Here is a 25,823-nt window from a genome sequence, read left to right as displayed (position 1 = left end):
GGGGTGGGGGTCACCTCTCACTGCTTGTGTCCTGGTTTCTGGTTCCTTCTTTTTGTTCTGCCCTATTGGGGTATATCCACACAAGGTAACCTGTACACTTCAGTGAGTTCTGACCCATGCACACACTCAAGAGCTTATCACCATCATCCCAGGTATCCTTGGGCCCCCTTGACCTCCACTCTTGTGCTTTTGCTCTGAGTGAGGCCCCTGGACGGTTTCGGGCAGAGGAGGGACATTCCTTGGCTAATGTGTTATGAGAGTTACTATTTCACGTTAAGAATAGATTTGGGGCCCAAGGAAAGAAGCAGAAGGCCAGTCCTGAGGTGATACTCCAACTGGGGGAGTTGCTTGGCCTTGGGCTGGGGGGGTGGGGGGGTGCCGTGGCAGATTCTGAGGGGTCTGCTGACAGCCCACATGAGCATGGAGGGAAGGACCCGGGCGCCTCGGCTCAGCAGGCAGGAAGGAGCCCTGCGATGGGGGCCGTGGGAAGGCCAGGGGTTGACCTTCTGACATCAGAGCCTGAGTTCCCTGAAGATATCCCAGCAGAGATGTGGCCAGGCAGCTGGACACCGGAGCCCAGAGTTCAGGGTCAAGGTCTGGGGTGTTGTCACCGATGAGGTCACCTGGGAGAACAGGCGGGCAGCCCAGATGTCTGGCGTGCATCCTCAGCAAGAGACCCTAGGCTTGGAACAAATTTGGAACTGTTACCATGCCTCACACACTTGCTCCTGGCTCTGCCCCATTTGCAGACAGGTGGCCACGGTGTCAGAGGGTTGTCAGGTGACTTCCTGGGGTCACTTTGCCCTCAGCCTAGGGCTGCTCCCACTCTGCTGTCCCCTGGGCCTCCACTTCCGATCTGGGTCAACTGAGCTCCCATTTTACTGGAAAACAGAAGCAGCTAGAAGAGACCACACATCAGGGTCTTCCCCTCCCCCCCAACGTGAAGGGCTGCCAACTGCCCCCTGCATCCAGTCCCCAGTCCTAGGTGGGGACCTCGGCTCATGCAGCGTGGTCATTCTCCCCCTGCACCCAGTCAGCACCACTGACGTCACCAGGGCTCCAGCCCAAATAGCAAACTGTCTTCTCCTCCTGGCCTCCGAGCCCCATTTGTGGCTTCCATCTACAATCTTGAAAAGTTGTCTATATTTGCCCTCCTCCTTTGAGCAATCTGTTTTCACCCCAACCATGCATCCACACTGCACTGGCCATGGCCCCGGAGGGGCTTCACTACCCTCATCCCTCCAGCAGCCAAATGTACATCACTCACCTCTGGGGTCCTCCTCCCCAGTCTGCTCCATCTGGGTCTTTCTCACTGGCTCCTCCTGGACTCCTGGGTTTCTCCACTGGGAGGGCCGCAGGGGGCTTGGTCCCCCATCCCTCACTCGCTCCCTTGACCATCTCATCATCTCCAGACACTGCAAGCTCACGCTGCACTCTTACAGCCCCCAGCCTCACAGCAGTCCCAGTTGGGGGTCTAGCGACATCACCTCCCCAGATGGTCAGCAGCTGCCCAACCCCGCCTCCTCTCAGCAGTCCCACCCTTCCCGCCCTCCAGGGCACCACCAGGTGTAGCGCCCTGGCACCCCTGCACTGCCTCCTGCTCCAGCCTCGCCCCCGCAGACACAAGGCAGCGGGACGCCAGCCCTGTGCCCACAGCCCTCTGCTCAGACAGCCCAGGCACCTCGCATCTGACCTCATCTCCAGCCTCTCTGTGCCCTCTAGCTTTTGGGCTGGTCTCTGGAAAGCATCCTCCACACCCCCCTCCTACTTCGGGGCCTGAGGCTGGCTGGACTTCCTGCCTGTGAACCGGCCCCATCCCCAGACACTTGCAGGGCTCGCTCCCTGAGTCCCTTCCGTGCCCATTCACTCTATGTAACCAACTCCGGACACCCACTGCCTCCCCCAACCGGCTTGTCTCCCACAGGACACTGCATTTACGTTCTCCTCTGTTATTCCCGCCCCCCCTCGCAGTGCGGACCCCACGAGGGCGTGGACGTCACGGTCACTGCTTACAGCTCCAGGGCGGGGCCTGCGGAAAGCCGGAAACAGGGACGAGTTGTGGGGTCAGCCTTGTTGCCTACTGTCCGGGAGCCCGGGAGGCAGGGTCCCTGTCTGAGGCGCCCCTGATACTGCCTGGTGCTAGTTCCCAGGAAGAACAGGAATGCAAAAGCAAGAACGCCTCCCTTGGAGGAAACCCCTGGTCCCGGAGCGCCAGCTGCCTTTAGGCTCCAGGGTTCCGCAAGCCCCTCCCCCTCCTGGCGCAGCGCCAGCCGACCACGCCCCGGCCCCGCCCCGGCCCCGCCCCCAAGCCAGGGATCGCCCGACACCTCCTCGAGGCCCCGCCCCATCTCTGGCCCCGCCTCCCCTGCCCCTCCCGGGTCTCCGCGCAGAGCCCCGCCCCGAGGCTCTCTAGGTCCCTCTCCCTCTGACCCCGCCCCCTGTCCCCACCCACACCTTCTGACCACGCCCCCTAGCCTCTCCAGGTGCCAGGGCCCAGCCCAGCCCGGACGCGCCTGCGCCCTCTGACCACGCCCTGGCCCCCGCCCCGGGACCCACCGACTCCAGGCCCCGCCCCTGCCCCGGCTGCCGGGTGGGAGCCGGTCCGCGCAACGCGCATGCTCCAAGAGCGGCGCCCCCGACTCTGCGCTCGGCTCTGCTCGGGCATTTCCGCCTCTTTGTTTTAAACTCCGGACGGGTTTTTTTCTCCTGCTCTTGGGGGGGACCCGGAGGGAGCGGCGCCCCCTCCCTCTCCCGGCGCGGCCCCCGCGTGCGCCCCGCTCGCCCACAGCTGAGACGGCAGGTCAGTGAGTCCGCGCCCCGCCCGGCCTGGCCCGCGGCGCTCGCTACACAGGCCGCGGCCTCGGCCCGTGTCCGGGCCCGGAAGGCTCCGAACCCTGGCCCGTGCCCCTGCGCCCTCGTCGGCCCGGCCTGCGGATCCCCTACTCCGTTCGGCGGGGCCGGGAACCCGGGGAGGGCCTGACCCCGGGACGGGTCTTTGGGGAGGGACCAGGGAGGACTGGACCCCAGGACGGGTCACCGGGGAGGGACCAGAGAGGACCGGACCCCAGGACGGGTCACCGGGGAGGGACCAGGGAGGACCGGACCTCAGGACGGGTCACCGCGGAGGGGCCAGGGAGGACCGGACCCCAGGACGGGCCACCGTGGAGTGACCAGGGAGGACCGGACCCCAGGAATGGCCACCGCGGAGGGACCATGGAGGACCAGACCCCAGGACGGGTCACCGGGGAGGGCTGGACCCCAGGACCCACCAAGAAAAGGACTAGGAAGCACTCACTGTACCCTGAGACAGATCACCTAGGAGAGCCCAACCGTGATATGGGTCATGGAGGAGGGTCCAGCCTCACTATGGGTCACGGAGGAGGGCTGGAACCTTAAGACTCAGCAGGAATCAGAGAGAGCTGGACCCGAGACAGGTCACCGAGCAGGGCCAGGACCCAGGAACAGCTGGGACACTGGGACAAGTCACTGAGGAGGCCTGGACGTTAGGATGGGGCACCTGGGGAGGTCTGGACCCCAGGACTGGCCCCCAGTAGAACCAGAATTATGGAACCATCCTGTGAGCACCTCTGGGACCCTGGGACAGCCCCTCTTTCCCAGGAGGCCATGACCCTGGGACTGTGCCATGTGGAGGGCACTTGCCTTGTGACAGGCTCCAAGGATGACCCAGGTAGGTCATGTAGGAGAGTCGGATGTTGGGGCAGCCGTGAAGAAGGCTGGCTCTCAGAGAGGGCCACAACCGTGATAAGAGCTGGAACTTGGAGGGTCCCCAGGGAGGCCAAGGCTCTTGAATGAGTCACTGAGAAGCACTCAGACCTCAAGGGTGGTATGTAAGGAGCGCTGGGACCCCAGGCTGGACTCCCAGGGGGTTGGGCCCTGGGGCAGGTTCCAGAGGTGCCCAGAATCTACCCAGCCCACTCAACTGGACCCAGCTTCTATAAAGGCTCTGGAGCATCAGGGATCCTGGTCACCTGAGCCCCACAGGTGCAAACCAGCCCTCTTCGTGAGGCCCCTGAGCACCTGGGCCTCACAAACCTTCTGACCTTCAGTAGATGCTGCCTGGGCTGGGCCCTGGGGGTAGGCAGGGTTGAGGCCCATCCTCCCAGCTCTGGGGACTCAAGCGGGGGTGGGGGGTGGGGGGCTCCTAGTCCACACTGGCTCCATGCCCCAGGCCAGTGCTTTGCCCCTCCCCAGACCCAGAAAGCTGTCCCCTACCCTGTTCTCCCAGTCCCTGCTCCAGGGCTGCCATCCTTTCCTTACCTGGGCCCTGTGGTCAGTGTCAGGCACCTTCAACCACTCCTGCCCTCCCCTCCCTCCAGTGGTGTCACCAAAGGAGCCCCATTCTCAAGGTCTGGATGTGTTTTCTGTGTCCAGGAATTTCCAGGAGGGGTGGGGTCCAAGCTGGGAGTGTGGGCTGCAGGAAGGGTTTGGGGCCAGTCGGCCCAGTGCGTGTCAGGTGAGCCATCAGGCACCTTCTCCACTCCAGGAAAGTACCTTGGGATGGGAGCTTTGCTCTTCTGAAACCTTCAAAGCAGACTTCATGTAGATCTTGCCCATGTTGTCCTTTAATTTGGAAGTGGGGATGGAGAAGTGCTGCCCTTTGGCTGGGGAAGGGCTCCAGAGTGTGTCCAGTAGGATAATGTTGGAGGAGTTTGAGAGGATGGAAAGCCCAGGCAGACACTGGCTCCCTGGCATGGGGTGGGCGTGCAGCACATTCATTGCGCGGACGAAAGATGGGAGTGCTTGCAGAGAGGTCGACCTGTGTTAGGGTGCGGCACGAGTCTAAAATTCCCAAGGGAGATGCTTGAACTGGTCAGTTCAGTATTTCATTTTGTGCCATAACTTCACTTCTTGATTACTTAGGAGAAAACCCCTTTGCATTTTCAGTGTAACATTTCATTGTAACTAAGCTTAAGCGAATGGAGCCCCTGAATAGTCCAGCCTATTTTTATTTGTCAAATGTAACCACACCTGCGACCTTGTTACTCAGTGCTTACTTTTTCTGTGTGTGTGTTTTTTTGTTTGTTTGTTTTTTAAATTTATTTGGCTGCGTCGGGTCTTAGTTGCGGCATGTCTTAGTTGCGGTGCGCGGGATCTTTCGTTGCGGTGCGCAGGCTTCTGCCTAGTTGTGGCCGCGGGCTCTAGGGCTCACGTGGGCTTAGTTGCCCCGCGGCATGTGGGATCTTAGTTCCCCAGCAGGGATCGAACCGGAGTCCCCTGCATTGGAAGGCGGATTCTTAACTACTGGACCACCAGGGAAGTCCCTGTGGGTTTTTTTTAACATGTACTTTGCTTTTTAAAAAACTTAATTTGCTTTGTGAAGCTTTAGAAAAGACTTGTAAAACTGGGCATTCAGGTTTGGTTAGGCTCTTTATTTTCCCATTTTTGGATTTCTGAAGGTGTGATAGTGCTGGATGGTTGTATTATTTATATATTACTGTCCCGCAAACTACCCCAAAATGTAGTGCCTTAAAATGATACCAGTTATTATGTCACAGTGTCTGTGGGTCAGGAGTCCAGGCACAGCTTAGCCGGGTCCTTGGGCCCAGGGTCTCACAAGGCTGCCGTCAGGGTGCCCACCCGTGCTGTGGTCTTGTCTGGAGGTTCAGTTGGGGAGGATTTGCTTCCAGGCTGCTGGCTGGAGACATCCGTGGGGCAGCTCGAGGGCCAGCGACAGGACAGGGGAGCAAGCAGGAGGCCACAGTCCTCATGACCTAATCTTGGCAGTGACACCCATGCCTTTTGCCATATCCTTTGTTAGAAGCTAGTCATCAGGCCCAGCCCACGCTGAGGGGGAGGAACTCCACAAGGGTGTGCTTCCTGGGAGGGGGCGGGGCCCCTGGGCCATTCTAATGCCTGGCATTGATCAGGTGTTGTTAGCTCCTGAAGGGCCTGGGTCTGAGAAGTGCCCTGCAGGTGAATGAACAGAATTGTGTAGAGCAGTGTGCTCAGCCCAAGGTTGCAGCAGCTCAGCTGTCTCTTTAGTTACACAGGTTGCTCTGATGTCACCATTGTGATGATGTGATGACGCTGGAGCTTACGCATGAGAGGAGAGAAATTCAAATAAGGAAGAGTTTTAGGAATTAACTTAGAACGTCTGTAGCAAACCATAAGCTCCCCCGCTTCCCACATACAATTAAATTGTAGGTATGTATGTGTCGGTGATATAGAGTTCTTGGAAGCTTCAAGTACAGTGATTTTAGTTGTTTCTAGAGCTTCATTTTATTCCTGCCAATTATTTTCCTCCAGAAATGATCAACTGACATCTGTAAGACGTTTTTAAGATGTGAGATCCCAAAATGTTTTTATTTGACCTTTGTAGGGAAGGATGCTCCAGGAACCTGTGTGCAAGGGCCTCTGTGCTCAGCCCTGTGGCCTTTCCTCCACGGTGCTTGGACTTTGTGGCGCTTGGGCTGGGGCTGCAGCACAGGGCTGTGAAGGGCACCCATGCAGGGCCCGCACAGGAGGCTCCCTCGAGAACTTGTCACCACATGGAGGGAGGTGTCCCCTCCTGCCACCCTGCTCTGTGGACCTGCCAGGTTTCCACCCTGCTGGGGTGAGGCAGGGCCCTTTGCCAGTGATTGGAACTATTTATTTGGGTTGTTTGATTTGGAGTATAAAGCAAGGTTTGTTTTGGTCTGTACTGTTACTCTGTAATCTACTATATGGCAGGATATGTTATTTCATTGGACTTTATTTGGTAAATGGTCAGAATCGGATCTGAAACTGAAAATGTAATTTTCTTCTCTATTGAAATATGTTGAGGTTTGGGGACAGTTTCTTACTACCTTTCTGATATTTGCTGTCACTATTGCAAAAATGCTGCACAATTCATTGTGTGTCAAAAAATGGAACTGTTCTTCAGCTCTACAAGTTGATAGTTTTTCATTGAATTTTAAAAAGTGAGGTTTTTAAAAATAACTAGAGGGACTTCCCTGGTGGCGCAGTGGTTAAGAATCCGCCCGCCAATGCAGGGGACACGGGTTCCAGCCCTGGTCCGGAAGATCCCACATGCTGTGGAGCAGCTAAGCCCGTGCGCCACAACTACTGAGGCTGTGCTCTAGAGCCCACGAGCCACAACTACTGAGCCTGCAGGCCACAACTACTGAAGCCCGCGTGCCTAGAGCCCGTGCTCTGCAATAAGAGAAGCCACCGTGACGAGAAGCCCGTGCACATCAATGAAGAATAGCCCCTGCTCCCCGCAACTAGAGAAAGCCTGCGTGCAGCAACAGAGACCCAACGCAGCCAAAAATAAATAAATTTATTTATTTATTTATTTAAAAATAATTTAAAAAATAAAAATAACTAGAATGTCTTTTCTAATCTGCATGTTTCTCCCTACAGCACTGAATTATATGAAGGCCCAGACGACAATAATGAAACACTTAACACGTGATGAGAGGGTTAAGGCGGGAGCATTGCTTCAGAATTGTCCATTAAATTAAGCAAAACCCTTCATTGAGAAGAACTAAAACTCACTAGAAAATATTGTCCTTAAAAACCAATTGTTAGGTTGATTGGGGTTTTTTTTGAAGAGAACTTCTAATGCTTAGGTGAATTTAGAGAGTTGAGGTTAACTGGAATTTTTTTGGGGGGCAAATGCATCAATATTTGCGGGACTTTGCTACACTAACAGCAAATTCCAGTTGTTTAACACAAAATAAGCAAACAGTAGAAAGCTGTCCACAGACCTCTTGACCTATGTGGGTCTTGTGGTGGTCGTGTCAGCTGCTATATTTGCTGATTCTTAGCAGGGCCTAGCCTGTAATAGGTGCTCAGTGAAGAATAACTAAAAGTTGACCTTGTTGTTCCCTTTTGTGGCTCTGTTCTGAAGGTTCTGTGTATTAACACCTTCAATCTTTTTTTTTTTTAATATTTATTTATTTATTTGGCTGTGCCAGGTCTTAATTGCGGCATGTGGGATCTTTTAGTTGTGGCATGTGGGATCTAGTTTCCTGACCAGGGATTGAACCTGGGCCCTCTGCTTTGGGAGCGCGGAGTCTTACCCACTGGGCCATCAGGGAAGTCCCAACGCCTTTGATCTTAAAGTCACCTCAGGCTGCTCTCTGCTCACCCGCATGTGCTTGATGAGGAGGCACAGGGCACGGTCACAGGTAGTGAGGAGCAGAGGAGGGTTAGCCTCTTCTTTTGTTCTCAAGTAATTTACTCTTTTTTACTGAAGTTTTTGAGGAAAAAAACACTGGAGAAAAACCAAAAGAATTAGACAATGAGCACTCTTCTACCCTTCCCCTAGATCCAGCAATTACTTATATTTTGCTTATCTCTTTTTTTAAATACATATTTATCGTTGAATCATCTGAAAGTAGCTGCAAACCAGCTGCCATGTTCCTTAGGTAATTCAGAGCACAGAGGTCCTAGTAAGAGGATGGTCTGCACACGACTGTAATGTCATGACCGCACCTGAGAAGTAGACACTTATTCCACATACTGGCTAATTTCCTGTCTACTTTCAACTCTCCCCAGTTGTCTCAACAGTGTCTTCCAGGGCGTTTTCCCTGAACCAGACGCAGTTCCCCGTGGGGCACTGGGGGTCATGCCCCCTGTAGTGTCTTTCATTTCAGGCTCCCCACTTTCCCCCTACAGCATCGACTTTTCCAGGCCATCTGTCACACCTGAGTTTTTCTGATTCTTCACTTACGGTGTCGTCCACCTTTGTCTGTTGTCCTGTTTACTCCGTAGACTAAAGGGGGTGAGACGGAGGCTGGGCCAGGCTCTGGGTTGAGCTGGCTTCTCAGGCACTGTTGTGCTTCGTGCCGTGCCGTCAGGTTGTGGCACCACTCGGTCAGCGCTGCTGGTCACACTTCTTGTGCCTCGGTTCCCAGGGCCCTGTGGGCTGGGCTGAGTCTCCAGGGAGCAGAGACTGTTGGGGAGCCCAGGGGAGTCATGCCTTCATGCTGGAGAGCTGCCCTTGCTCTTGCAGGAGGGTAAATCCATCAGCTGCCTCCATCTGTGTCTGATGGGGAGGTGTCCTGGAGCCACTGCATCACTTCTTGTGGGCACATGGTGGTGAGTCCCACTCCAGTCGGCTTTGTTGCTTTTAGCAGACTTTATAAAAGGTTTAGGGCTTCCCTGGTGGTGCAGTGGTTAAGAATCTGCCTGCCAATGCAGGGGACACGGGTTCGAGCCCTGGTTCGGGAAGATCCCACATGCCACGGAGCAACTAAGCCCGTGTGCCACAACTACAGAGCCTGCGCTCTAGAGCCCACGTGCCACAACTACTGAGCCTGTGCACCACAGCTACTGAGCCCACGTGCTGCAACTACTGAAGCCCGCGTGCCTAGAGCCTGTGCTCCGCAACAAGAGAAGCCGCTGCAATGAGAAGCCTGCGCACCACAACAAAGAGTAGGCCCCGCTCGCCACAACTAGAGAAAGTCCGCGCACAGCAACGAAGACCCAATGCAGCCAAACATAAATAAATAAATGTATTTTAAAAAAAGAATTAATAAATATATATATATATATGTAAAAGGTTTAGTGGGTAGAAATTTTTTGAACTTGTTACAGGAAATAGGGCTTCTGCTATCGCAGAGAAACTGCCTTCTGCATGCTAGAGCTGGGAGCTGCTGGGGGTAGATGGGTTTCCCTGGCCTTTCGCTGAAGGGGCCCGGAGAGCGTGCCTCAGCGTGGCTGCGGGACAGAGCGTCACGGGCTGGTTTCTGTTGTTTTAATTAATTAATTTATTTATTTATTTATTTTTGGCTGCACTGGCTCTTCGTTGCTGTGCACGGGCTTCAGTAGTTGTGGAACACGGGCTCTAGAGCACAGGCTCAGTAGTTGTGGTGCACGGGCTCAGTACTCGTGGCTCGCGGGCTCAGTAGTTGTGGCGCACGGGCTCACTAGTTGCAGCACATGGGCTAAGTAGTTGTGGCACATGGGCTCTAGAGCGCAGGCTCAGTGGTCATGGCGCATAGGCTCAGTAGTCATGGCTCGCGGGCTCTAGAGCACAGGCTCAGTAGTTGCAGTGCACGGGCTTAGTTGCTCCGCGGCATGTGGGATCTTCTCGGACCAGGGCTCAAACCCATGTCCCCTGCATTGGCAGACGGATTCTTAACCACTGGGCCACCAGGGAAGTCCTTCACAGGGTGGTTTAAACAGCAGGCATTTATTTCTCACAGTCCTGGAGGCTGGGGTCCAAGCTCAAGGTACTACCAAGTGGGTTTGGTTCCTGGTGAGGACCTGCATCCTGGCCTGCAGACGCACCTTCTTGCTGTGTCCTCACAGGCACACAGGGAACCTGCTGATCCCTTCCTCTCAGGGCACCAATCCCATCCTGGCCCCACTGTCCTGAATCTCAACCTCCCAAAGGCCCCATGTTTGGAGATGGGGGTTAGGGCTTCAACACATGAATTTTGGGGGCACAGTTCAGTCCCTACCAAGGGACTCCCGCTGCTTCCATGTGTTTGTTCACCTGATTCTGTTCTCTAGAATTGGGAGAGTACTTGCCTAATGAGAATATTTCCAGAGTTGGTGGTGACTCTGTATTTTACATGCTTGGGACTTCTGCCAGCATCGTCCATTTCTCTAAACACTATTGTCTTCATTTTCTATTGCTGGAAAGCAAATTGCCACAAACTTAGTGGCTTAAAAGGACACCCAGTTATTAGTCACAGTTCCACGGTCAGGAGTCCAGCCGGGTGTGGCTGACTCTTCTGCTCAGGGCCTCAGAGGCTGAAGTCAGTGTGTGGGCCAAGCTGCAGCTCTTGTCTGGGACTCACCGCTGGGGACTGCCTTCAGCTCCTAGAGGCACCCCCGTTTTTTGCCCAGGGTGCCATGGGCAGTTGACAGACCATGTTGCTTTCTGCCAGGTCAGCAGGACTCATCCCTCTGACCTTCTCTTCCGCCACCAGCTGGAGAAAACTCTGCTTTGAAAGACCATGCAATTTGGCCAGGCCACTGGATACTCGCCCTATTTTAAGGTCAGCTGATTTGAGACCTCAATTACATCTTCAAAAACCCCTTTACGGGCTTCCCCGGTGGCGCAGTGGTTGAGAGTCCACCTGCCGATGCAGGGGACGTGGGTTTGTGCCCCGGTCTGGGAAGATCCCACATGCCGCGGAGCGGCTGGGCCCATGAGCCATGGCCGCTGAGCCTGCGCTCCACAACGGGAGAAGCTACAACAGTGAGAGGCCCGCGTACAGCAAAAAAAAAAAAAAAAAAAAAACCTTTACAACAGTACGTGCGGTACGTGGGATAGTAAGGCCAGAGGTGTGTGTACACCAGGGCCCAGAATCCTGGGGCCTCTCAGAATTCTGCCTACCATAGTCTCCCCTCTGGTCCCCCTAAATTTCATATCCCCCAAATGCAAAACACACTTGCCCCTCCCTTCCAAGTTTCCGCAGAGTCTAATCCCCTGGATCACCTGTCTGGTGTGACCCACCAGGTGCAGCTGTGAACCAGCGAGGTGGGCACTGTGCCCGCCCCATAGCACCACAGGGCAGACCTGCCAGCAGGCTCAACTGTTCTAGTTCAGACGTGGGAAGTGGGGGGTGACAAGGAGTCGAGTTGCTGTGCGGTTCTGAGACCCTGTGGGGATCCTGGCCTAGGTCCGTGGTTCCGCCTGTGGTTTTTTCATGAAGGGGCCCCGTGTCTGCTGTGGAGTAGCGTCCGCAGCCAGCTGCCTGCCAGTGGAAACTTGGGGTCCCCCAGTCCTTTCGTGGCATTTTTCGTGGTTCTCCAAAGCTTGGATCTGAGTGGGAAATCGATGTGATTATGTAAATACAGTCTGTTTCAGGCTGTGTTCTGACTGCACCTTCCCTTTGGCCTCAATTTGTCTGACATTACTGTTCTGGTCCAGGTTCTCGAGGGTTGGGCCTGATCCCCACACCCTCCTTGGCCCCCTGTCTTCACCCCCGTCCTGTCTAGAGGGCTGGTGCTGGGCGTGCGGGGTCCCTCGCCCTGTCTGCACGGTGCCCTGACCCCCAGGGTCAAAGTTGGGACGTCCCTCCATGTGGTTGTCCTCGGTCCCATTCAGAGAGGCCCAGCCTGCTCATCACTGCACCTGTGCTGACATGTGAGCACCTGTTGGCACATAACATGTGCTCAAGGGCGTTTTTTGAAGCAGTGTTTGAGCACGTTTCCTGAGACCTCTGAAAGTTCGCACTTGGTCGGTAGTTTGGCTGGATGTAGAATCTACCTTAAAGTTGTCTTTCTTTGGACCTTGGAAAGAGTCACTGCTTTGCCTCGTAGAGTTTGGTGTTGCAGGTGAAGAGTCTGGTGCTGGCTGACTCCTGCCGCGCGTGGGGCACCTCCTTTCCCCGGAACCTTTAGGATCCTTCCTGGAGCCCTTGATGGCTTCAGATGCGGGGACCTGGTTGGATATGGGTTGGCACTTGGTCCCTTGCCGTCTGATTCTTCCAGCTGGGGAAATACTCGAATCATTTTTTCCAAGTCATGAAATATTGCCTGTAAACGAGCATAGCGGATGACACAGGAATACACGGGTACTCATTACCCAGCTTGAGAAGTAAAACATGAGACTGGACATCAAAGCTCCTTCTCTTTTCTTTTTCTGAAACACCTGTTAGTTGGATGTTGCATTTCTTCTCTTTCCTGTCTTTTCTACCCTTTGGAAAGATTTTCTCAACTTTTAAAAATATATATATATATATTTATTTATTTGGCTGAGCCGGGTCTTTGTTGCAGCATGTGGGATCTTTCGTTGCAGCATGCGAACTCGTAGTTGTGGCACGTGGAATCTAGTTCCCTGACCAGGGATCGAACCCAGGCCCCCTGTATTGGGAGTGCAGAGTCTTACCCGCTGGACCACCAGGGAGGTCCCAGGATTTTCTCAACATTATCATACAGTCCTGTTGAATTTTCAGTGTTGCCGGTCACATGGCTGACTCTGTAGTCTAGGGAGGTGGGTAAAAACAGAATCAGTAAGTTATAGGTGAGGGGCGGTGGGTAGCCCAGAGTCCTGTGTCGGTGGGCATGGACCTTAAACAGGGTGGTCTCAGAAAGCTCGCTAGGGAGGTGGCACTGGAGCAGAGGCTTGCTGGGGGTGACAGAGGGGCCACGTGGCCGTCGGAGAGAGAACGTCCCAGTAGAGAGTACAGTAATGCAAGGACCCCGAGGCGGGACTGCACTTAGAATGTTCTAGACCCCCAAGGGGGTCCACCGTGGCCGTCGTGGAGGAAGGTGGCCTTGGGGCCTCGTGGGCCACCAGAGGCCAAAGCTTTCCCTGAGCCTTTGCAGGATTTCACACCGGGGACCCCTCGAGCTGTGTTGGGGTCAGTGCGGCCCAACGTGGACGGCACGGGAGCAGGGCAGGTGTAAGCACAGAGCCCTGCGGGGCCATCCACCTTTCAGGCCTCGCTCAGACCCAGCGCTGCTACCAGAGTGTGAGTCCCACGACCCACTGTGTGCCAGGCACCGTCATGGGTGTGGGCTTGCCTGGTGAGCAGGACCGGGCAGAATCGGGTGGTGGGCATGCGAGTGAGGCCGCCGGAGCTGCAGGGAGAGCAGTGAGGCCGTGGGGCCAGGTCGGCCAGGGGGCAAGGGCCTCGGGGGACCTCACAGAGTGGGGCTCCTCTCATGCACCCGCCCAGGGCACCGGGGTGGCCTGTCAGCTCCTCTGGGTGCATTCGGTGGGGGAGCTGAGCACAGCCTCCGCTCGGAGCGGCTGGTCTTGAGAAGAGGGTGTCAGCGGGGAGCAGAGGCTGGCAGTTTGGTGATTTCTGTGTGAAGTGAGGAGGAGGAGGTTTCCAGGGTGCTTGGGTGCCAGCTGGCTGGACAGGGCTTACTTCCTGGGCACCGGCTCTGGGGTGGGCGCCCTGCTGGACGTGGTGCCCCGTGGTGAGGACACGGCCTCGGCCCTGCCGGGGGCGCCAGGCACAGACACTGAGGGTGGTGACAGTGTGGGGACAGGACAGCAAGAGGGATAGGACTGGGGCTTGGGTGGCCTCTCCAGGAGTCTTGGGGTCTCTGATGGCCGCCCTGAGGATGGAGTGTCAGGCTGCCAGGGAGCAGCACGTACACAGCTGAGGGGTGGGCAAGGCCAAGGGGAATGGAGCCGACGTGGACGGGCACCGTCATGGACACCGATATGGACAGGGCGGAACGTGGAGGGAGGGCACCCTTGTCAGCATTCGGGCTCCTTCGGTTGGTTTATTCAGAGGTGTGTGTCTGGTTTGTGTTTCTAAGGCTGCTCAGGCTTCTCCGTGGAGAAGGGATCGGCGGCGCCAGTGGTTGAGGGGGCCGTCCACACAGGAGCCGCAGCATCATCCAGGGCAGGGCCACGGGTGCAGAAGGCCGCGGAGGCTGTGATGTTGGGCGAGGCTGGGAGAATGGCCCCCTGGGGCACAGGTGGCCTCCACAGTGGCCACGTCCCCGGAACGGACATCCGCACAGAGCCGCGACCACAGCGCCTCGTGGCAGCCTCGTCCCCACAGCCCCGAGGGACGCAGGCAGGTTGCCCGCTGTGGGCGAGGGGCCGAGCGTCAGGGCAGGCGCCGCTCAGACAGGAGTGAGCTGCCGGCCATGCGCTGTCCATGCGGCCGCTTGGCGAGTCTCGGGACGGCAGCTGCCCCGTTTACACAGCTTCCAGAGTCAGGGCCCCAGCGGTCCTTTAAAGTACGTGCCGTTGTTATTTGTCAGACGTTCCGCGGTGCAGCTGTTTAATGAGTTTACAGGCTACTGTGAGCGATTCTGTGCCAATAAATTTGATGACCCGTTTCCTAGCAAAGTATAACTTAGCAACACTAACCCCCAAATAAATAGAAAATGTTAAGGTTCTCGTAAGATATGTGAACGGCAGGAAGCATGACCGAGGTGGGCTTGTGTGGGGAGGCAGTTCTTTCTCCGGGGGTCCTGAGGGGAAGGGGATGGGACTGGCTGAGGCCGGCGCCTCTGGGAGGGGCCAAGGGGGCCCCCCGGTCACACGTGGCCATGGCCGCAGTCGGAGACCCTGGACTGTGCCCAGTGCTGAGCACCAGCACATCCTCGCATTTTATTCGTGCATCACAAGGGTCTGAGGATGCATTTGAGTGAGAATGAGGGTGTGTGTGTGTTAGAAGTATTGGAGGGAAGTGCACTGTTACACTAGGAACAGCAGTAAACGTTGGGTGGTTAGGATTGTAGGGCTTTCTCCTCAATTACATTCAGTAAAGAATTCCAGATTGTGATTCGTAAATGCATTTATGCTGCAAAACAAACCCAGTGCATTTCCCTAGAGGACGAAAAGGGATAACAGAGGTGTAATACAAGGACAGCAGTGCAGGGAAGACCCTTTAAACATGCTGTGGAGTCGGGGCGGGGGCGTGAGCAGGGCAGACAGGGTGGGCAGGGCCCTGGACAGGGCAGTGATCCGAGGTGAGTGGACAGGAAGGCAGGGCCTCTTCTCGCAGGCGCGAATGCCCCCGGCACCCGGGGTGAGCCTGAGAGGTGTGGGGAGCGCGGCCTGGCCCTTCTGCAGTGTCGGGCTGGGGTCGGCCTCCATGACCTTATGCTTCCCCCGTGTTAGGTGCCACATGGGAGGGGTCAGCCGGGCTGCAGGGTGGGCAGTGGCCTTGGAGATTGGGGGCATTGGCGCTGTCCTCGTCACCGGAAACTTGTCGAGAGCAGATCTGTGGGGTGGGGGACAGAAGACGGAAGGGAGAGGGCTGAGCCGGCGGGTGGGTCCTGTCGAGGGGGTCCCGTTGGGAGGGAGGTATGGAAGGTTCTGGAATGAGAAGGGCTTGCTGGGACCGTCAGAGCCCTTGAGAAGCAGAGTGGGGTCTGGATCAGCCTGGAGACCAGAGAAGGGGGTGCGGAAGCTGATGTTCTACCCCCAGGGAGGAGGGAGAAGGGTCCCCTTGGAAAGCGGGTGCTGCGGGGGTGCAGGGGGAGTGGGGAGGTGGAAAGAGGCCGCCTGGCAGTGTTGGGGCCCCTCGGGGGAGGCCAGGCCTCCTGGAGCGTTGGTGTCCTGGAGCGTCTGGCCAGTCACGAGCCCCTCAGGGGTGCTGACTTCCTGCTGTAGACCGCAGGAAGTCCCAGAGGACTCAGGACGCTCAGCTGCGCTGCTCCCCACGGGCGGCTGCTGGGAAGAGAGCTGTGAACGTCAGGCACAATCCTTCGAGTGGATACGTGTGTTAGTGGCTCTTAATTGGAGAGCTTCTGTCAGGTGTGGACAGTTGCTTCTATTCTTAATTGCTGAGAGTTGTTTGAAAATCATGAATGGATAATGAGTTTCATCAAATGATTTCTGTGCATCTTTGGGAAGATCTTATCATTTCCCTCCTTTTAGCTTTTGTCATAAATTCCATCCGTTTCTTACACGAGCCCCTCGTATTCTGGGGTGGCCCTCCTGCACACCCCGGAGGAGGTGTCACGTTGTCACTTGGTCTGTCCCCCCATTCCGCTCCGGTGTGTGTTGTGTAGGCCTCACACAAGAGCGGGAAACACTGTCTCCTGGATCCTCTGGGTGAGTCTGTGTGGGAGGGGGGCTCCCACAGGTTTGGTGGAACCGGCCTGGGTCGGCTTCTTGAGAACTAACTCTGCAGGTTCTGTTTCCACATGCCTCAATTCTGCTGAGTTATTTTTCTAGGAATTTATCAAGTTCTTATGAACTTTCAACTCGATTGACATAAAGTTGTTCATAATGTTATATTATTACTCAGATGTCACCTTCTCAGTGAAATGTTCCCAACCACCCTGTTCTCCCGACCCCCTTTCCCTGCTCTGGTTTGTCGTGTTTGTCACCTTTAACATCTAAGTAATGTACCTGTTCGTGGCATTTATTACTTATTGTCTGTCTTCCTCCATGAGAATGTGGGCTCTAGGGATCTGTGTCTTTTTTGTTCACTGATGTCTAAGAACTCACGTCAAGCATCTATAACTGTGTAGCTGGCCACACCGAGATTAAATCAAACTGAGTACGCTGAGGTGCTGCGTTCAGACTTGGCCAGAGTTCAAGGGCTCGGGGGCCGCTGTGTGGATGGCAGGTGGAGCGGTTTCCACCCTCACAGGGGTTCTGGTCCACAGCCACGTCCAGGTCTCCTCTTTGTTCTCTTGTAAGTGCCTTTTAACCTCCCTGAATAACTGACCCACTTCCTCCCTTTCTTCCTTTTTCTTGTAAAAGTTAATTGAGCTTTAAAGACTAGTTACTAAAGCATGCAGTTATGGGAAAACTTGGAGAGTAAAAGTGATATAAGTTGGGTGTGATATGAATCACTTGAGTGTCAGGCCCCTTGTCCCCAGGTGGCATTTAACCACTGTTGTTAAGCTACAGGTGCCTCTCATGGTTTCGGGGCCCTGGCGCTTTCCACCCCTGCTTTTCAGAAGGGAGCAGCCCCCGGGCCCTGCCCCCTTCCCCCCCTGATGTGTGGGGAGACCTTGGGCTTCCATGAGGAGAGGGAGCATGGGCAGACGAGGGGGGCGTCCACCGAGGTTCTGGACGCCCAGCCACCCCACCCCTCAGACCTCTGAGAGCAACTGGCGGCTCTCTGGTCCCGCAACTCCCGTTGCCCCGAGTTGAGTCCAGGTCCTTCCAGGGGCCTTGTGCTACTGATTCAGTGCCGCCCTTCCGCTGCCCCTTGGTTGGCCTGCTGCTCATCCTAGCCCCTCACCTGTGCTTGCCTGTGCTCACCTGGCTGAGGCCCCAAGGCCCCATGCAAGCCTGCATGGGCCTGCTGCATCCCCACGCGTTGGTTTGTCTGTTGTCCGTGGTGGCCCAGAGCCCGGCTCGAGCCTGTGGGTGTCCTCGTTTCGGGTCACTGAGTGAGAGGCCCGGGGGACACCTTCACAAGGCGTGAGATGCGAAAAGCATCACAGAAATTAAATAACACGGTTCGCTCTCCCTGGCATCCCTGAGGCCCAGCCTCCCACTAGGTCACCCTGAAGCCCACTGCCTCCCCAGGAGCTTTCCTGGGCCCTTGTCTTGCCTTCTTGGTCCCCAAAGCACGTGGTGCAGCCCCTGCATGCCCCCACTTCCCAGCAGCCCCTGGGCCTCAGGCTGCCACCAAGACCTGCCCATGTCTCCGTGGTCTGTGCCTTACTGTCAGCCAGGCTTGTTTTTCTTTTGGTTGTTTTAAGCAGGTAAAGGAAGAGACCTGTTTACCTGAGCAGCCGAAGCTGCTGGTCCAGCGAGCCAGGCTCTGTGTGGACGGCACGTGTGGGTGACGCCTCCTCCCGTGTGTCTCCACAGGCTTCAAAATGTAGCGGAGGATCCGGCTGTGTGTACAGGTAAATGCAGTGTAAACTTTGATCTTCCTCTTCTTTCAGTGCATGTGAATTGATTAAATTTACCTTGAATTACACCTTAGGAGTCTGTTGTAGCCATAGAAAAAGTCAGTGCCTTGTAACTCCTTTAAAATTTAGTGTGTGACAGCTCCAGAGCAGATTAGGGCACAATTATTTATATATATTCAAGTTTTCTCTTGATTAACATTTCTGATCAACTCTGTTCCACTGTTTGCTACATGGGACTCATCTAAAACTTCTAGCAAGATTGTAATTACAGGGCTGTGTGCGTCACATAAATGACATGAAATTGAATAGCAGGTGCCGTTTCTGTGCTAGAAAATGGAAAGACAGCGAGAGACACAAGGCAGGCACAGACGTGACAAGCCAGAGCGCGGAGGGCACGGCGAACGAGGAGTGACCGCGTCGCACCCGTAGCCGGAAGCGTCCGATGCAGAGGCAGCAGGAGGGGACAGACGGCCTCGCGAGGAGGTGGGAGATGCGGCCTTCCCTGGGCGGGTCTGCCGTCCCAGGAAGTGTCCCAGCTGCCGCCTGGGCCCCGCAGTTGGTGGGGGAGCACTGGACCCAGAGCCTCGAGCCGCCATCCTTCTCTGTCCGGATGAGTGCCCACCTGGTGTCTGGTGTTGGGTGTCGGATGCTGTGCAGGGCGGCCTGGGGACCATGCCGCGGCGGTGGTGACCATGAGCGTTGGCCCCTCACGACGGTAGCTGCTTGTGCGCCTGAGGCCAGCATGGAGGCCCCGTGTGGGCAGAGCTGGCTGCCCAGGCCCCTTGGCGGGCGCTGCGCCTGGACAGCCTGGCCCCCTGTCTGGCCTTAGCTTTTACGACCCCGATGGCATTGCAGCGTGACCTCTCCCCTGGGGACTTGGGGTGGGGGACCCTCTGGCAGGAGTCCTGCCAGGGGTGCTGTGTCCTTCTCCATGTGATGGCTGGCCAGTCCTCACCTGGGTGTCACCTGGTCGTCACCTGGTCACCCAGTCGGGGACCTCTAGGGGTTTTTCCCCCGAGGGTCCCACCCTCCCTTGGGGCTGACGAGTGTTTGGTGGGGAGACGCTTGGAGCCTTTATGAACCTTCACTTCCTTGGCGAAGTCTCGCTGCTGCCGACCACCCACCGAGGATTCCTAAGCGAGGGGTCACTGCAGTTGTCCTTGGGTGGTGGCCTTGCAGCCCTCCTTCCATTTATCAGCTCACATTCTGTGAGGAAGGGTGTCCCTTGTCTGTCTGTGTAGCCTCATGGGCTTCTGTGTTATCCTGCTGTAGTAAGCAGTGGTGGTAGTTGTCCCCTGTCTGAGCACAGTGGGGCCCCAGGTCCTGCTATGCTCCTTGCCCAGCCTGGAGTTGGCTGCGTGTCCGGGCAGCACTGGCCCCTTACAGCAGACATGGTATGGACACGCCAGGTCCTAGGGCTGCCCAGGAGTGGTCACTCCCGGGCCCTCCCAGCAGACAGAGCTGGGAGTGAGTGGGTGAGTCCACACTCGTGTGCATACACATCTGTATCTGTTTGCCTGGTTGCCACTAAACATGAGTTCACACTGACCCCAACCCCCGGTCTGTCTGACTTCGGAGCTGGTTTTGGTTTTGATCTGGCTGTGGGTTGGTGACGTGTGTGAACATGTCCAGTGTGTAAACAGCACCCAGTGAGCCAAGGGCGCAGTGCTGGGCTCGGTCGGGCCGGTGGTGGACGGCACACCCTGGGCCTCGGCGTCCGGCGGGGACGTTGCCCAGTCAGCGCTCTCCCGTCTCTGCTTTGCTTCCGTTGGGAATGACTAGGGTTTCTCTTCTTTTAGGTTATTTCCCATTACTTCCTGCTCCACGAGGCATGGGGGCCCTTCTTCATGGAGCCAGTCCTAGTGGGTCCGAGTGGTCAGGCCGGGCCTGGCACAGCACGTGGTGACCATGACACCAGAGCGAGTGGGCCTCGCAGATGTGGGCTCGTTTCCCGTGGGTTGGCCCGTGGGGCCCCTGTGAGAACCACCCCTTTTAGTCTCTCCTGACAACTCAGAGCCCACTGCAGGGGCCGAGGGAGAGGTGTCTCTAGCGGGGACCACGTGTCGGCTCGCGCCTGTGATCGAGGGGAGAGGAGAGACTCGGGTGAGAACCACGAGTGTCTGCCTCACAACTTACTCTCTATGAAAGTCATAGGGCATTCTTGCTGGTTTAGAGGCTCTCTCGTTTTGTAGGTGAGCTGAGCCTGGCAGCCTTGCTGGTTGCGTCAGTCTGCGCTGACAGTCGATTCCGCTGGGTTTCAGTGCAGGTGACGATTTAGTCTCCAGGGGGCCCTGCCCCTCCGGGTCCCGCTCAGCCTTGTCCGCCCGCCCAGCCGTTTCCTTCCCTCTGCCTTCCGGCAGTGTTGAGCCGTGGGAGCCCGTGCGCCACGTGCGCTGTGGCTGCTGGGCGAGGCGGCACTGTCCAGCCTGCTGCCCCTGCGGATGCGGAGGCCCTCCATCTCCCGGAGCGTGTTTCTGTCTCTCTCTGCGGAGTTCTCTTGGTGATGGTTGTCTTGAAAATTCCTTGCATCCTGCACGGTGTCACCATCCGGCAAGTCTCCTACTTGTACTGCAGGGAATCCCCAGGAATCTAGTGGCTGCAGCCACATGGGTGTCTGACCTGCCAGCACTGCAGGCCAGATTCCAGAACGGGTCTCACGGGGCTAAAATCCAGGTGTGGGCAGGGCTGCTTCTCCCGGAGAGGCTCCTTCCAGCTCCTAGAAGCCCCCTCCCTGTTCACAGCCCACAGGCAGCTTCTCCTGTCTCCTCCGAGCCTCGTGCTCCCTCGTAAGGGCCCTCTGGTGACACGAGGTCCCGCTGGGGCTTCCAGGGCCGTCTCCCGCCTCAGGGGCCTTTTGCCATGTGAGGTGACACACAGGTTTTGGGTAGGACGTGGTGTCTTTGGGACTGTTTCCCCTGCTGCACAGCATTGTATTGGGTCAGATGACAAGACCCTGCCCTCGTGAGCCTGCAGTCTGGCAGGAGAGCCAGTCAGAGCCACCACAGCTCTGGAGGGCACCTGCCCACCGGGGCAGAGACGACAAGTCCACACTTCAGTGCACAGACGTTTGGACTTTTACAATGCAGTGTTGTGGGCTGTGCTTCCCAGGGTGGGGGGGTCTTAGCTGCTCCCGTGTGGTCAGCTTTATGGAGGAACCAGAGCTCCAGAGAGACCACGTTTTCTTCTGCCCAGACCCAGACTCAGCTCAGCCCACCTGCTCCCTGGCCTCTCCGCCCACTGCTCCACAAACCTCCCCTGCTTCGTGCCACCTCACCAGCTGGCCTCGCGGGGTTCTGAGCAGGAAGAGAGGGCCCGGGGGCCCGGAAGGGGGAGAAACGAGAAGCGGCAGCATGTCTGCGGCCCAGTGCTGCCCTGGGGCCAGGATGATCCAGTCCTCCAGGGGCGGCCGGGTGATTGCCTGTCTCATGGTGGAAGCAGGGCTGCAGGGCGGGGACCTGGCCTCATCCCTGCTCCCGCTGAGCTCCTCCTGGACACACAGACTGTAGCTCAATTTCCGCTGAACCCGAACCTTTGATGAAACATCACACCATTTCATGTATTAGTTAATACGTGTTTTTTTCTTGCAGAAGCCAAAGATGTTGACCAGAAAGATTAAACTCTGGGACATAAACGCCCACATCACCTGCCGCCTATGCAGCGGGTATCTCATCGACGCGACCACGGTGACCGAGTGTCTGCACACGTGTATGTGTGGAATATTCTAGAACGTGGCCTTAGCCGGGGTTGGGGGGGGCGCGGTGACTGCACACATGTATTGTGGAATAGTCTAGAACGTGGCCTTAGACAGCTGTGGGGGGGCAGTGACTGAGTGCACACATGTATGTGCGGAATGTTCTGTGTGCTCTTTGATACTTTGGCTTTTTTTACCAAAAGCTTTTAGCTCAAGTACAAAGCAGGACACAGCAACTGGAATAAAGGAGATCTTGAAGATAAATGAGAAAAGTTGTCTGAAGTTAAAACACTGTGGGTAATTTCAGTAGAGATGTCACTTAAGAAAGCTAAATAAAAACAGGAAAATTTAGGTATTTCGATATAACAGCTAAACCGTTACGTGTGGTATGACAGAGTATTCCTTTCTAGTGGGCAGAAATGCTTATTTTTGCCGTTTGCAAATGATTTCCTTAAACTCTATAGACAGAGGAGTCTGCTCGTCTGCCCCTCAGGCCAGTGGCCTGTTTGGAAGTCTAGACTTCTAGTTGGCGCTGACCTTGGGCGCGCCTTTCTTTAAGCCCCGCCGCCCCTGCCCCTGACGAGTAGGCTGCAGCCTTCACCTGGAGCTGGGTCCTCCTGTGAGGCCGGCCCAGGATGCCGAGGGGCAGGCACTTCCTAAAGTAAAACGAATCCTCTAACACTGACGAGTTTTGATCCTGTATTTTTCAGTTTAGAAAATAAAATATTTGCCAGTTTTGACAGAATTTTTATTTTAAAGTTAATTGTATTTTAAGATATTGGCTGGCAGTATTTTGTTATATTAAGCGAATTTTATCTAATTTTGTCATACAAAGAAATCCGGTGATCTTTCAGGCTAACTTCTAGAATGTAACTATTCGCCCCTGTGGCGGAGCCCCTGTGACAGGACGTGAAGGCGCGTCTGCGGCCCCCACAGCTGCTCCTCCAGTTTCCCCTCCTGTTTCTGGGCCTCAGCTCTGTCCAGGGGCAGCTGACGCTCCTCCGTGGTGGTGGACCCGGGCGGCGGGCCTGTCACCAGTGTCCCGTCGTGGCCTCCGGGAGCCCTGCCGGGAGGAGCAGACACCCCTCCAATGCGCTCCCTGACGTGCGCGCTCCCGTCCCCTCTGACGCGCGCCCCGCCCCTCTGGCGTGCGCGTGCATTGCCCTGACGTGCGTGCTCCCTGCAGTCTGCCGGAGCTGCCTGGTGAAGTACCTGGAGGAGAACAACACGTGCCCCACGTGCAGGATCGTCATCCACCAGAGCCACCCCCTGCAGTACATCGGGTAAGCAGCCCGGGCCTCGCCCCGAGCCTCGCGCCGCCTCAGGCCCCGCTCGGCTTGGCCGGCCGCCCAGTCGGTGCAGTTTCCACCGAGGCGCTGGCCTGGGGCCCGGGGCAGATGGGGGCCCTGCCAGGAGGGGCGGGGCTGAAGGAGGGGGCCGGCTGCACTTTGACCCCCGAGTTGAGGTGTGTCGTGGGAGGGAGAGGCCGCTCCCAGGTCAAGACCTAGGAGCCAGCCGCCCGATGTCAAGCCGTGTGGCAGCGGTTCTGCCCAGCGTCCTGTTCTTTTGGGTCGGACGAGCTTTCTGAGAAGCTGGTGGCTTTAGTAGGAAATATGGAGGGTGTCGTGTCTGCTGGAGGCCAGCTGTGTTTTATGCTTCTGTGTGTGCACGCGCGCCACGTGTTCACGTACATGGGAGTGTGAAAGGTATTTCTTGGCGCGGACCCTGGTCCGGAAAGTGTGAGAAACTCCCTTTGGTCTGGCACAGCCCAGGCTGCCTGATACCTGTTAGGACTTGAGAAGCCCAGGGGGCAGAGGGAGCTGGTCCCCGAAGGATCTCGCCTGTGTCCTCCTTATTTGAAATGTTCACAGCATATAGAGCCCGACTTCAGCAGCGGGTCCCTTCCGGCCGTACGTCACTTTGACTAAGAGCACAGACTTTGTTCTGAAGTGCAAACTGGAAGCAAAATTCAACCAAAACTCCAAATTTGTGATTGTGGAGTTTATTATTGTTAAATGGGAAACGTTCAAGAATTAGAGAATTGACGCTTCTGGCTAACCCACCTGTTCTGTTCTTTTTGCCAGTCATGACAGAACCATGCAAGATATTGTTTACAAATTGGTCCCAGGCCTCCAAGAAGGTAAGTGTCAGAGCATCCACCTGGACTCCTGTGTCCGCAGCACGGCCTTTGAGGGGCTTTTCTCTCCGGGGTCCTGGCTTTAGACGTCTCGCTCGGCCGGCCGCCCAGTCAGTGCAGTTTCCGCCGAGGCGCTGCCCTGGGGCCCGGGGCAGATGGGAGCCATGTGCTGGCCGGTTTCATCCATCATCACTCACACCTCCTGCTTCGCTCAGGAGGCGCAGGGTGGCCTCTCACTTGTGCCGCCTGGAGGTGAAGCCAGGAACCCTGTGTCAGTAAAGTTTAACTGTAGTTAAAGTCAAATCTATGAGAGTTGAGAAGAAATATTCTGTGGTACAAATATCCTGAAAGTGGAAACGGCTGTTCTTTTTAAAACTTTTCTGCAATTCTGAACATTGAGACTGTCCTGCCCTTGTTGAGGGGCAGTGATTGGCGGGGGAGGCGGACGGGGACCCAGGCCTCAGAAATCTGTTCAGTGTGGGCAGTGGCTGGTGAAGCAGTGCCAGCTGATAAAACCTAGGCACAACTTTCTTTCAAAGATAAGATACGTTAGAAATTCATCTGGGCAGTGTTTTCTCACTGTTGTGTTTCAGAAGAGGGTTATAATTTCAAGCACAGGCTTATTCAGTTAGGTCAGTGGACGTCACATCTGATCTTTAAGACACAACCTAGGGAGTGATATTGTTAAAGTCTTCTTTCATTGTTCATAGAATTCATTCATAAAAGAAGAGTGTAAATTTCTTGAGTAAATTGAGTAGATAAAAACAATCATATTTGGATATTTGAAGGGTTTTCTAGTGCTGGGGAAAGGCAAAGAATGCAGGAAAATAAAATACTGACACCGTTAAAAATCATTATAGGATATTTTCAGCGTGCAAAAGGCAAGATCTTGTAAAGAACTCGATGTATTTATGATCCAGAGTCAGGAGTTGTCAGCTTGTGATGAAACCTGTTCACCTCCTTCCCCTACCCTTCCTGTTGTTTCATCTGGAAACATTGCCATTCGTTCCCCAAAGAGAAGGATTTTTCTTAAAACACGGAGCTACAGCACCTTTGTAAACCGAGATGATAGTGCTGATTCCTTATTGCATCAGGTACTAGTGGGTGAGGAGTTCCCGTCTCTCGGGGTTTCGTTGGTCTCAGTCAGGGTCCACGCGGGCCCCCCACCTTGGCCCCTCCTGTCTCCACGTTCCTGTGTGTGGGTGGGATCAAGAGGCCCCGTCGGACTCTGGCACCTTCCAGTGTCACTCCGTCCAGACGGGGCCCTCGCAGATGTCCTGGCAGCCAGGCCCCGCAGAGTCCATGAGGCCTAGAGGCAGCCAGACCGCGCCCCCTATTCCATCACCCGCCTTCACTGATGGCGGGGAGGCCTCCATAAAGACACGCTCCCTGACTTGGTTTCCTGAGATCCATTCTGTACAGAAGAACAGCAGAACAAATGTGTGAAGTTTTCCTTTATTTGTTTACAGAAAATGAGCTGGTTTCCCAGCCACTCCAGCCACGATCAGATGGCTTTGAGCATTTACTGTTCTCAGGTTATTGCAGTTGCTGTCCTTTTTGAAGTTCAAAGCCTCCCCAATCTGTGGCTGGCGGGCACTGCCCCCTTGGCTCCCTGGAGCCGGTCTGTAGGGTCTGGGCTCACCCCTGCAGGCGGTGGTGTCTCAGGCCACCAGTCAGCGTGTGGGGAGCACAGTGACGCGTTCTTAGTGGAGCTTTGGCTTGTGAGGGAAGAGGGCAGGTGTAAGACTCTGCTGACTCCTGCCGAGTCTGTCCCGTGCACGCGTCCCCTCG

General features: G+C 55.9%; 1 protein-coding gene across 5 annotated transcripts in view; it reads left to right on the top strand.

Moving 5' to 3' along the window:
* Positions 1-2,602: 2,602 nt before the first annotated feature.
* The window catches only part of PCGF3 (polycomb group ring finger 3), a 54,493-nt gene continuing 31,272 nt past the window's right edge, over positions 2,603-25,823 (top strand). Inside the window, exons 1-6 of one of the 5 annotated variants that reach the window (XM_060107448.1) lie at positions 2,603-2,800; positions 18,161-18,198; positions 18,535-18,687; positions 21,792-21,909; positions 23,082-23,178; positions 23,980-24,035. In XM_060107448.1, the coding sequence (XP_059963431.1) occupies positions 21,801-21,909; positions 23,082-23,178; positions 23,980-24,035 (262 nt within the window). In that variant the 5' untranslated portion in view covers positions 2,603-2,800; positions 18,161-18,198; positions 18,535-18,687; positions 21,792-21,800. Of the gene's footprint in view, positions 2,801-18,048; positions 18,199-18,513; positions 18,688-21,791; positions 21,910-23,081; positions 23,179-23,979; positions 24,036-25,823 lie in introns of all 5 variants that reach the window. The other 4 variants (XM_060107428.1, XM_060107445.1, XM_060107446.1 and 1 more) reach the window with 4 other exon arrangements.

Source organism: Mesoplodon densirostris, chromosome 1, assembly GCF_025265405.1.
Source record: "Mesoplodon densirostris isolate mMesDen1 chromosome 1, mMesDen1 primary haplotype, whole genome shotgun sequence".
Lineage (NCBI taxonomy): Eukaryota > Metazoa > Chordata > Mammalia > Artiodactyla > Ziphiidae > Mesoplodon > Mesoplodon densirostris.
The sequence above is the reverse complement of the archived record's forward strand: the minus strand, read 5'-3'. Positions and strand labels throughout refer to the sequence as shown.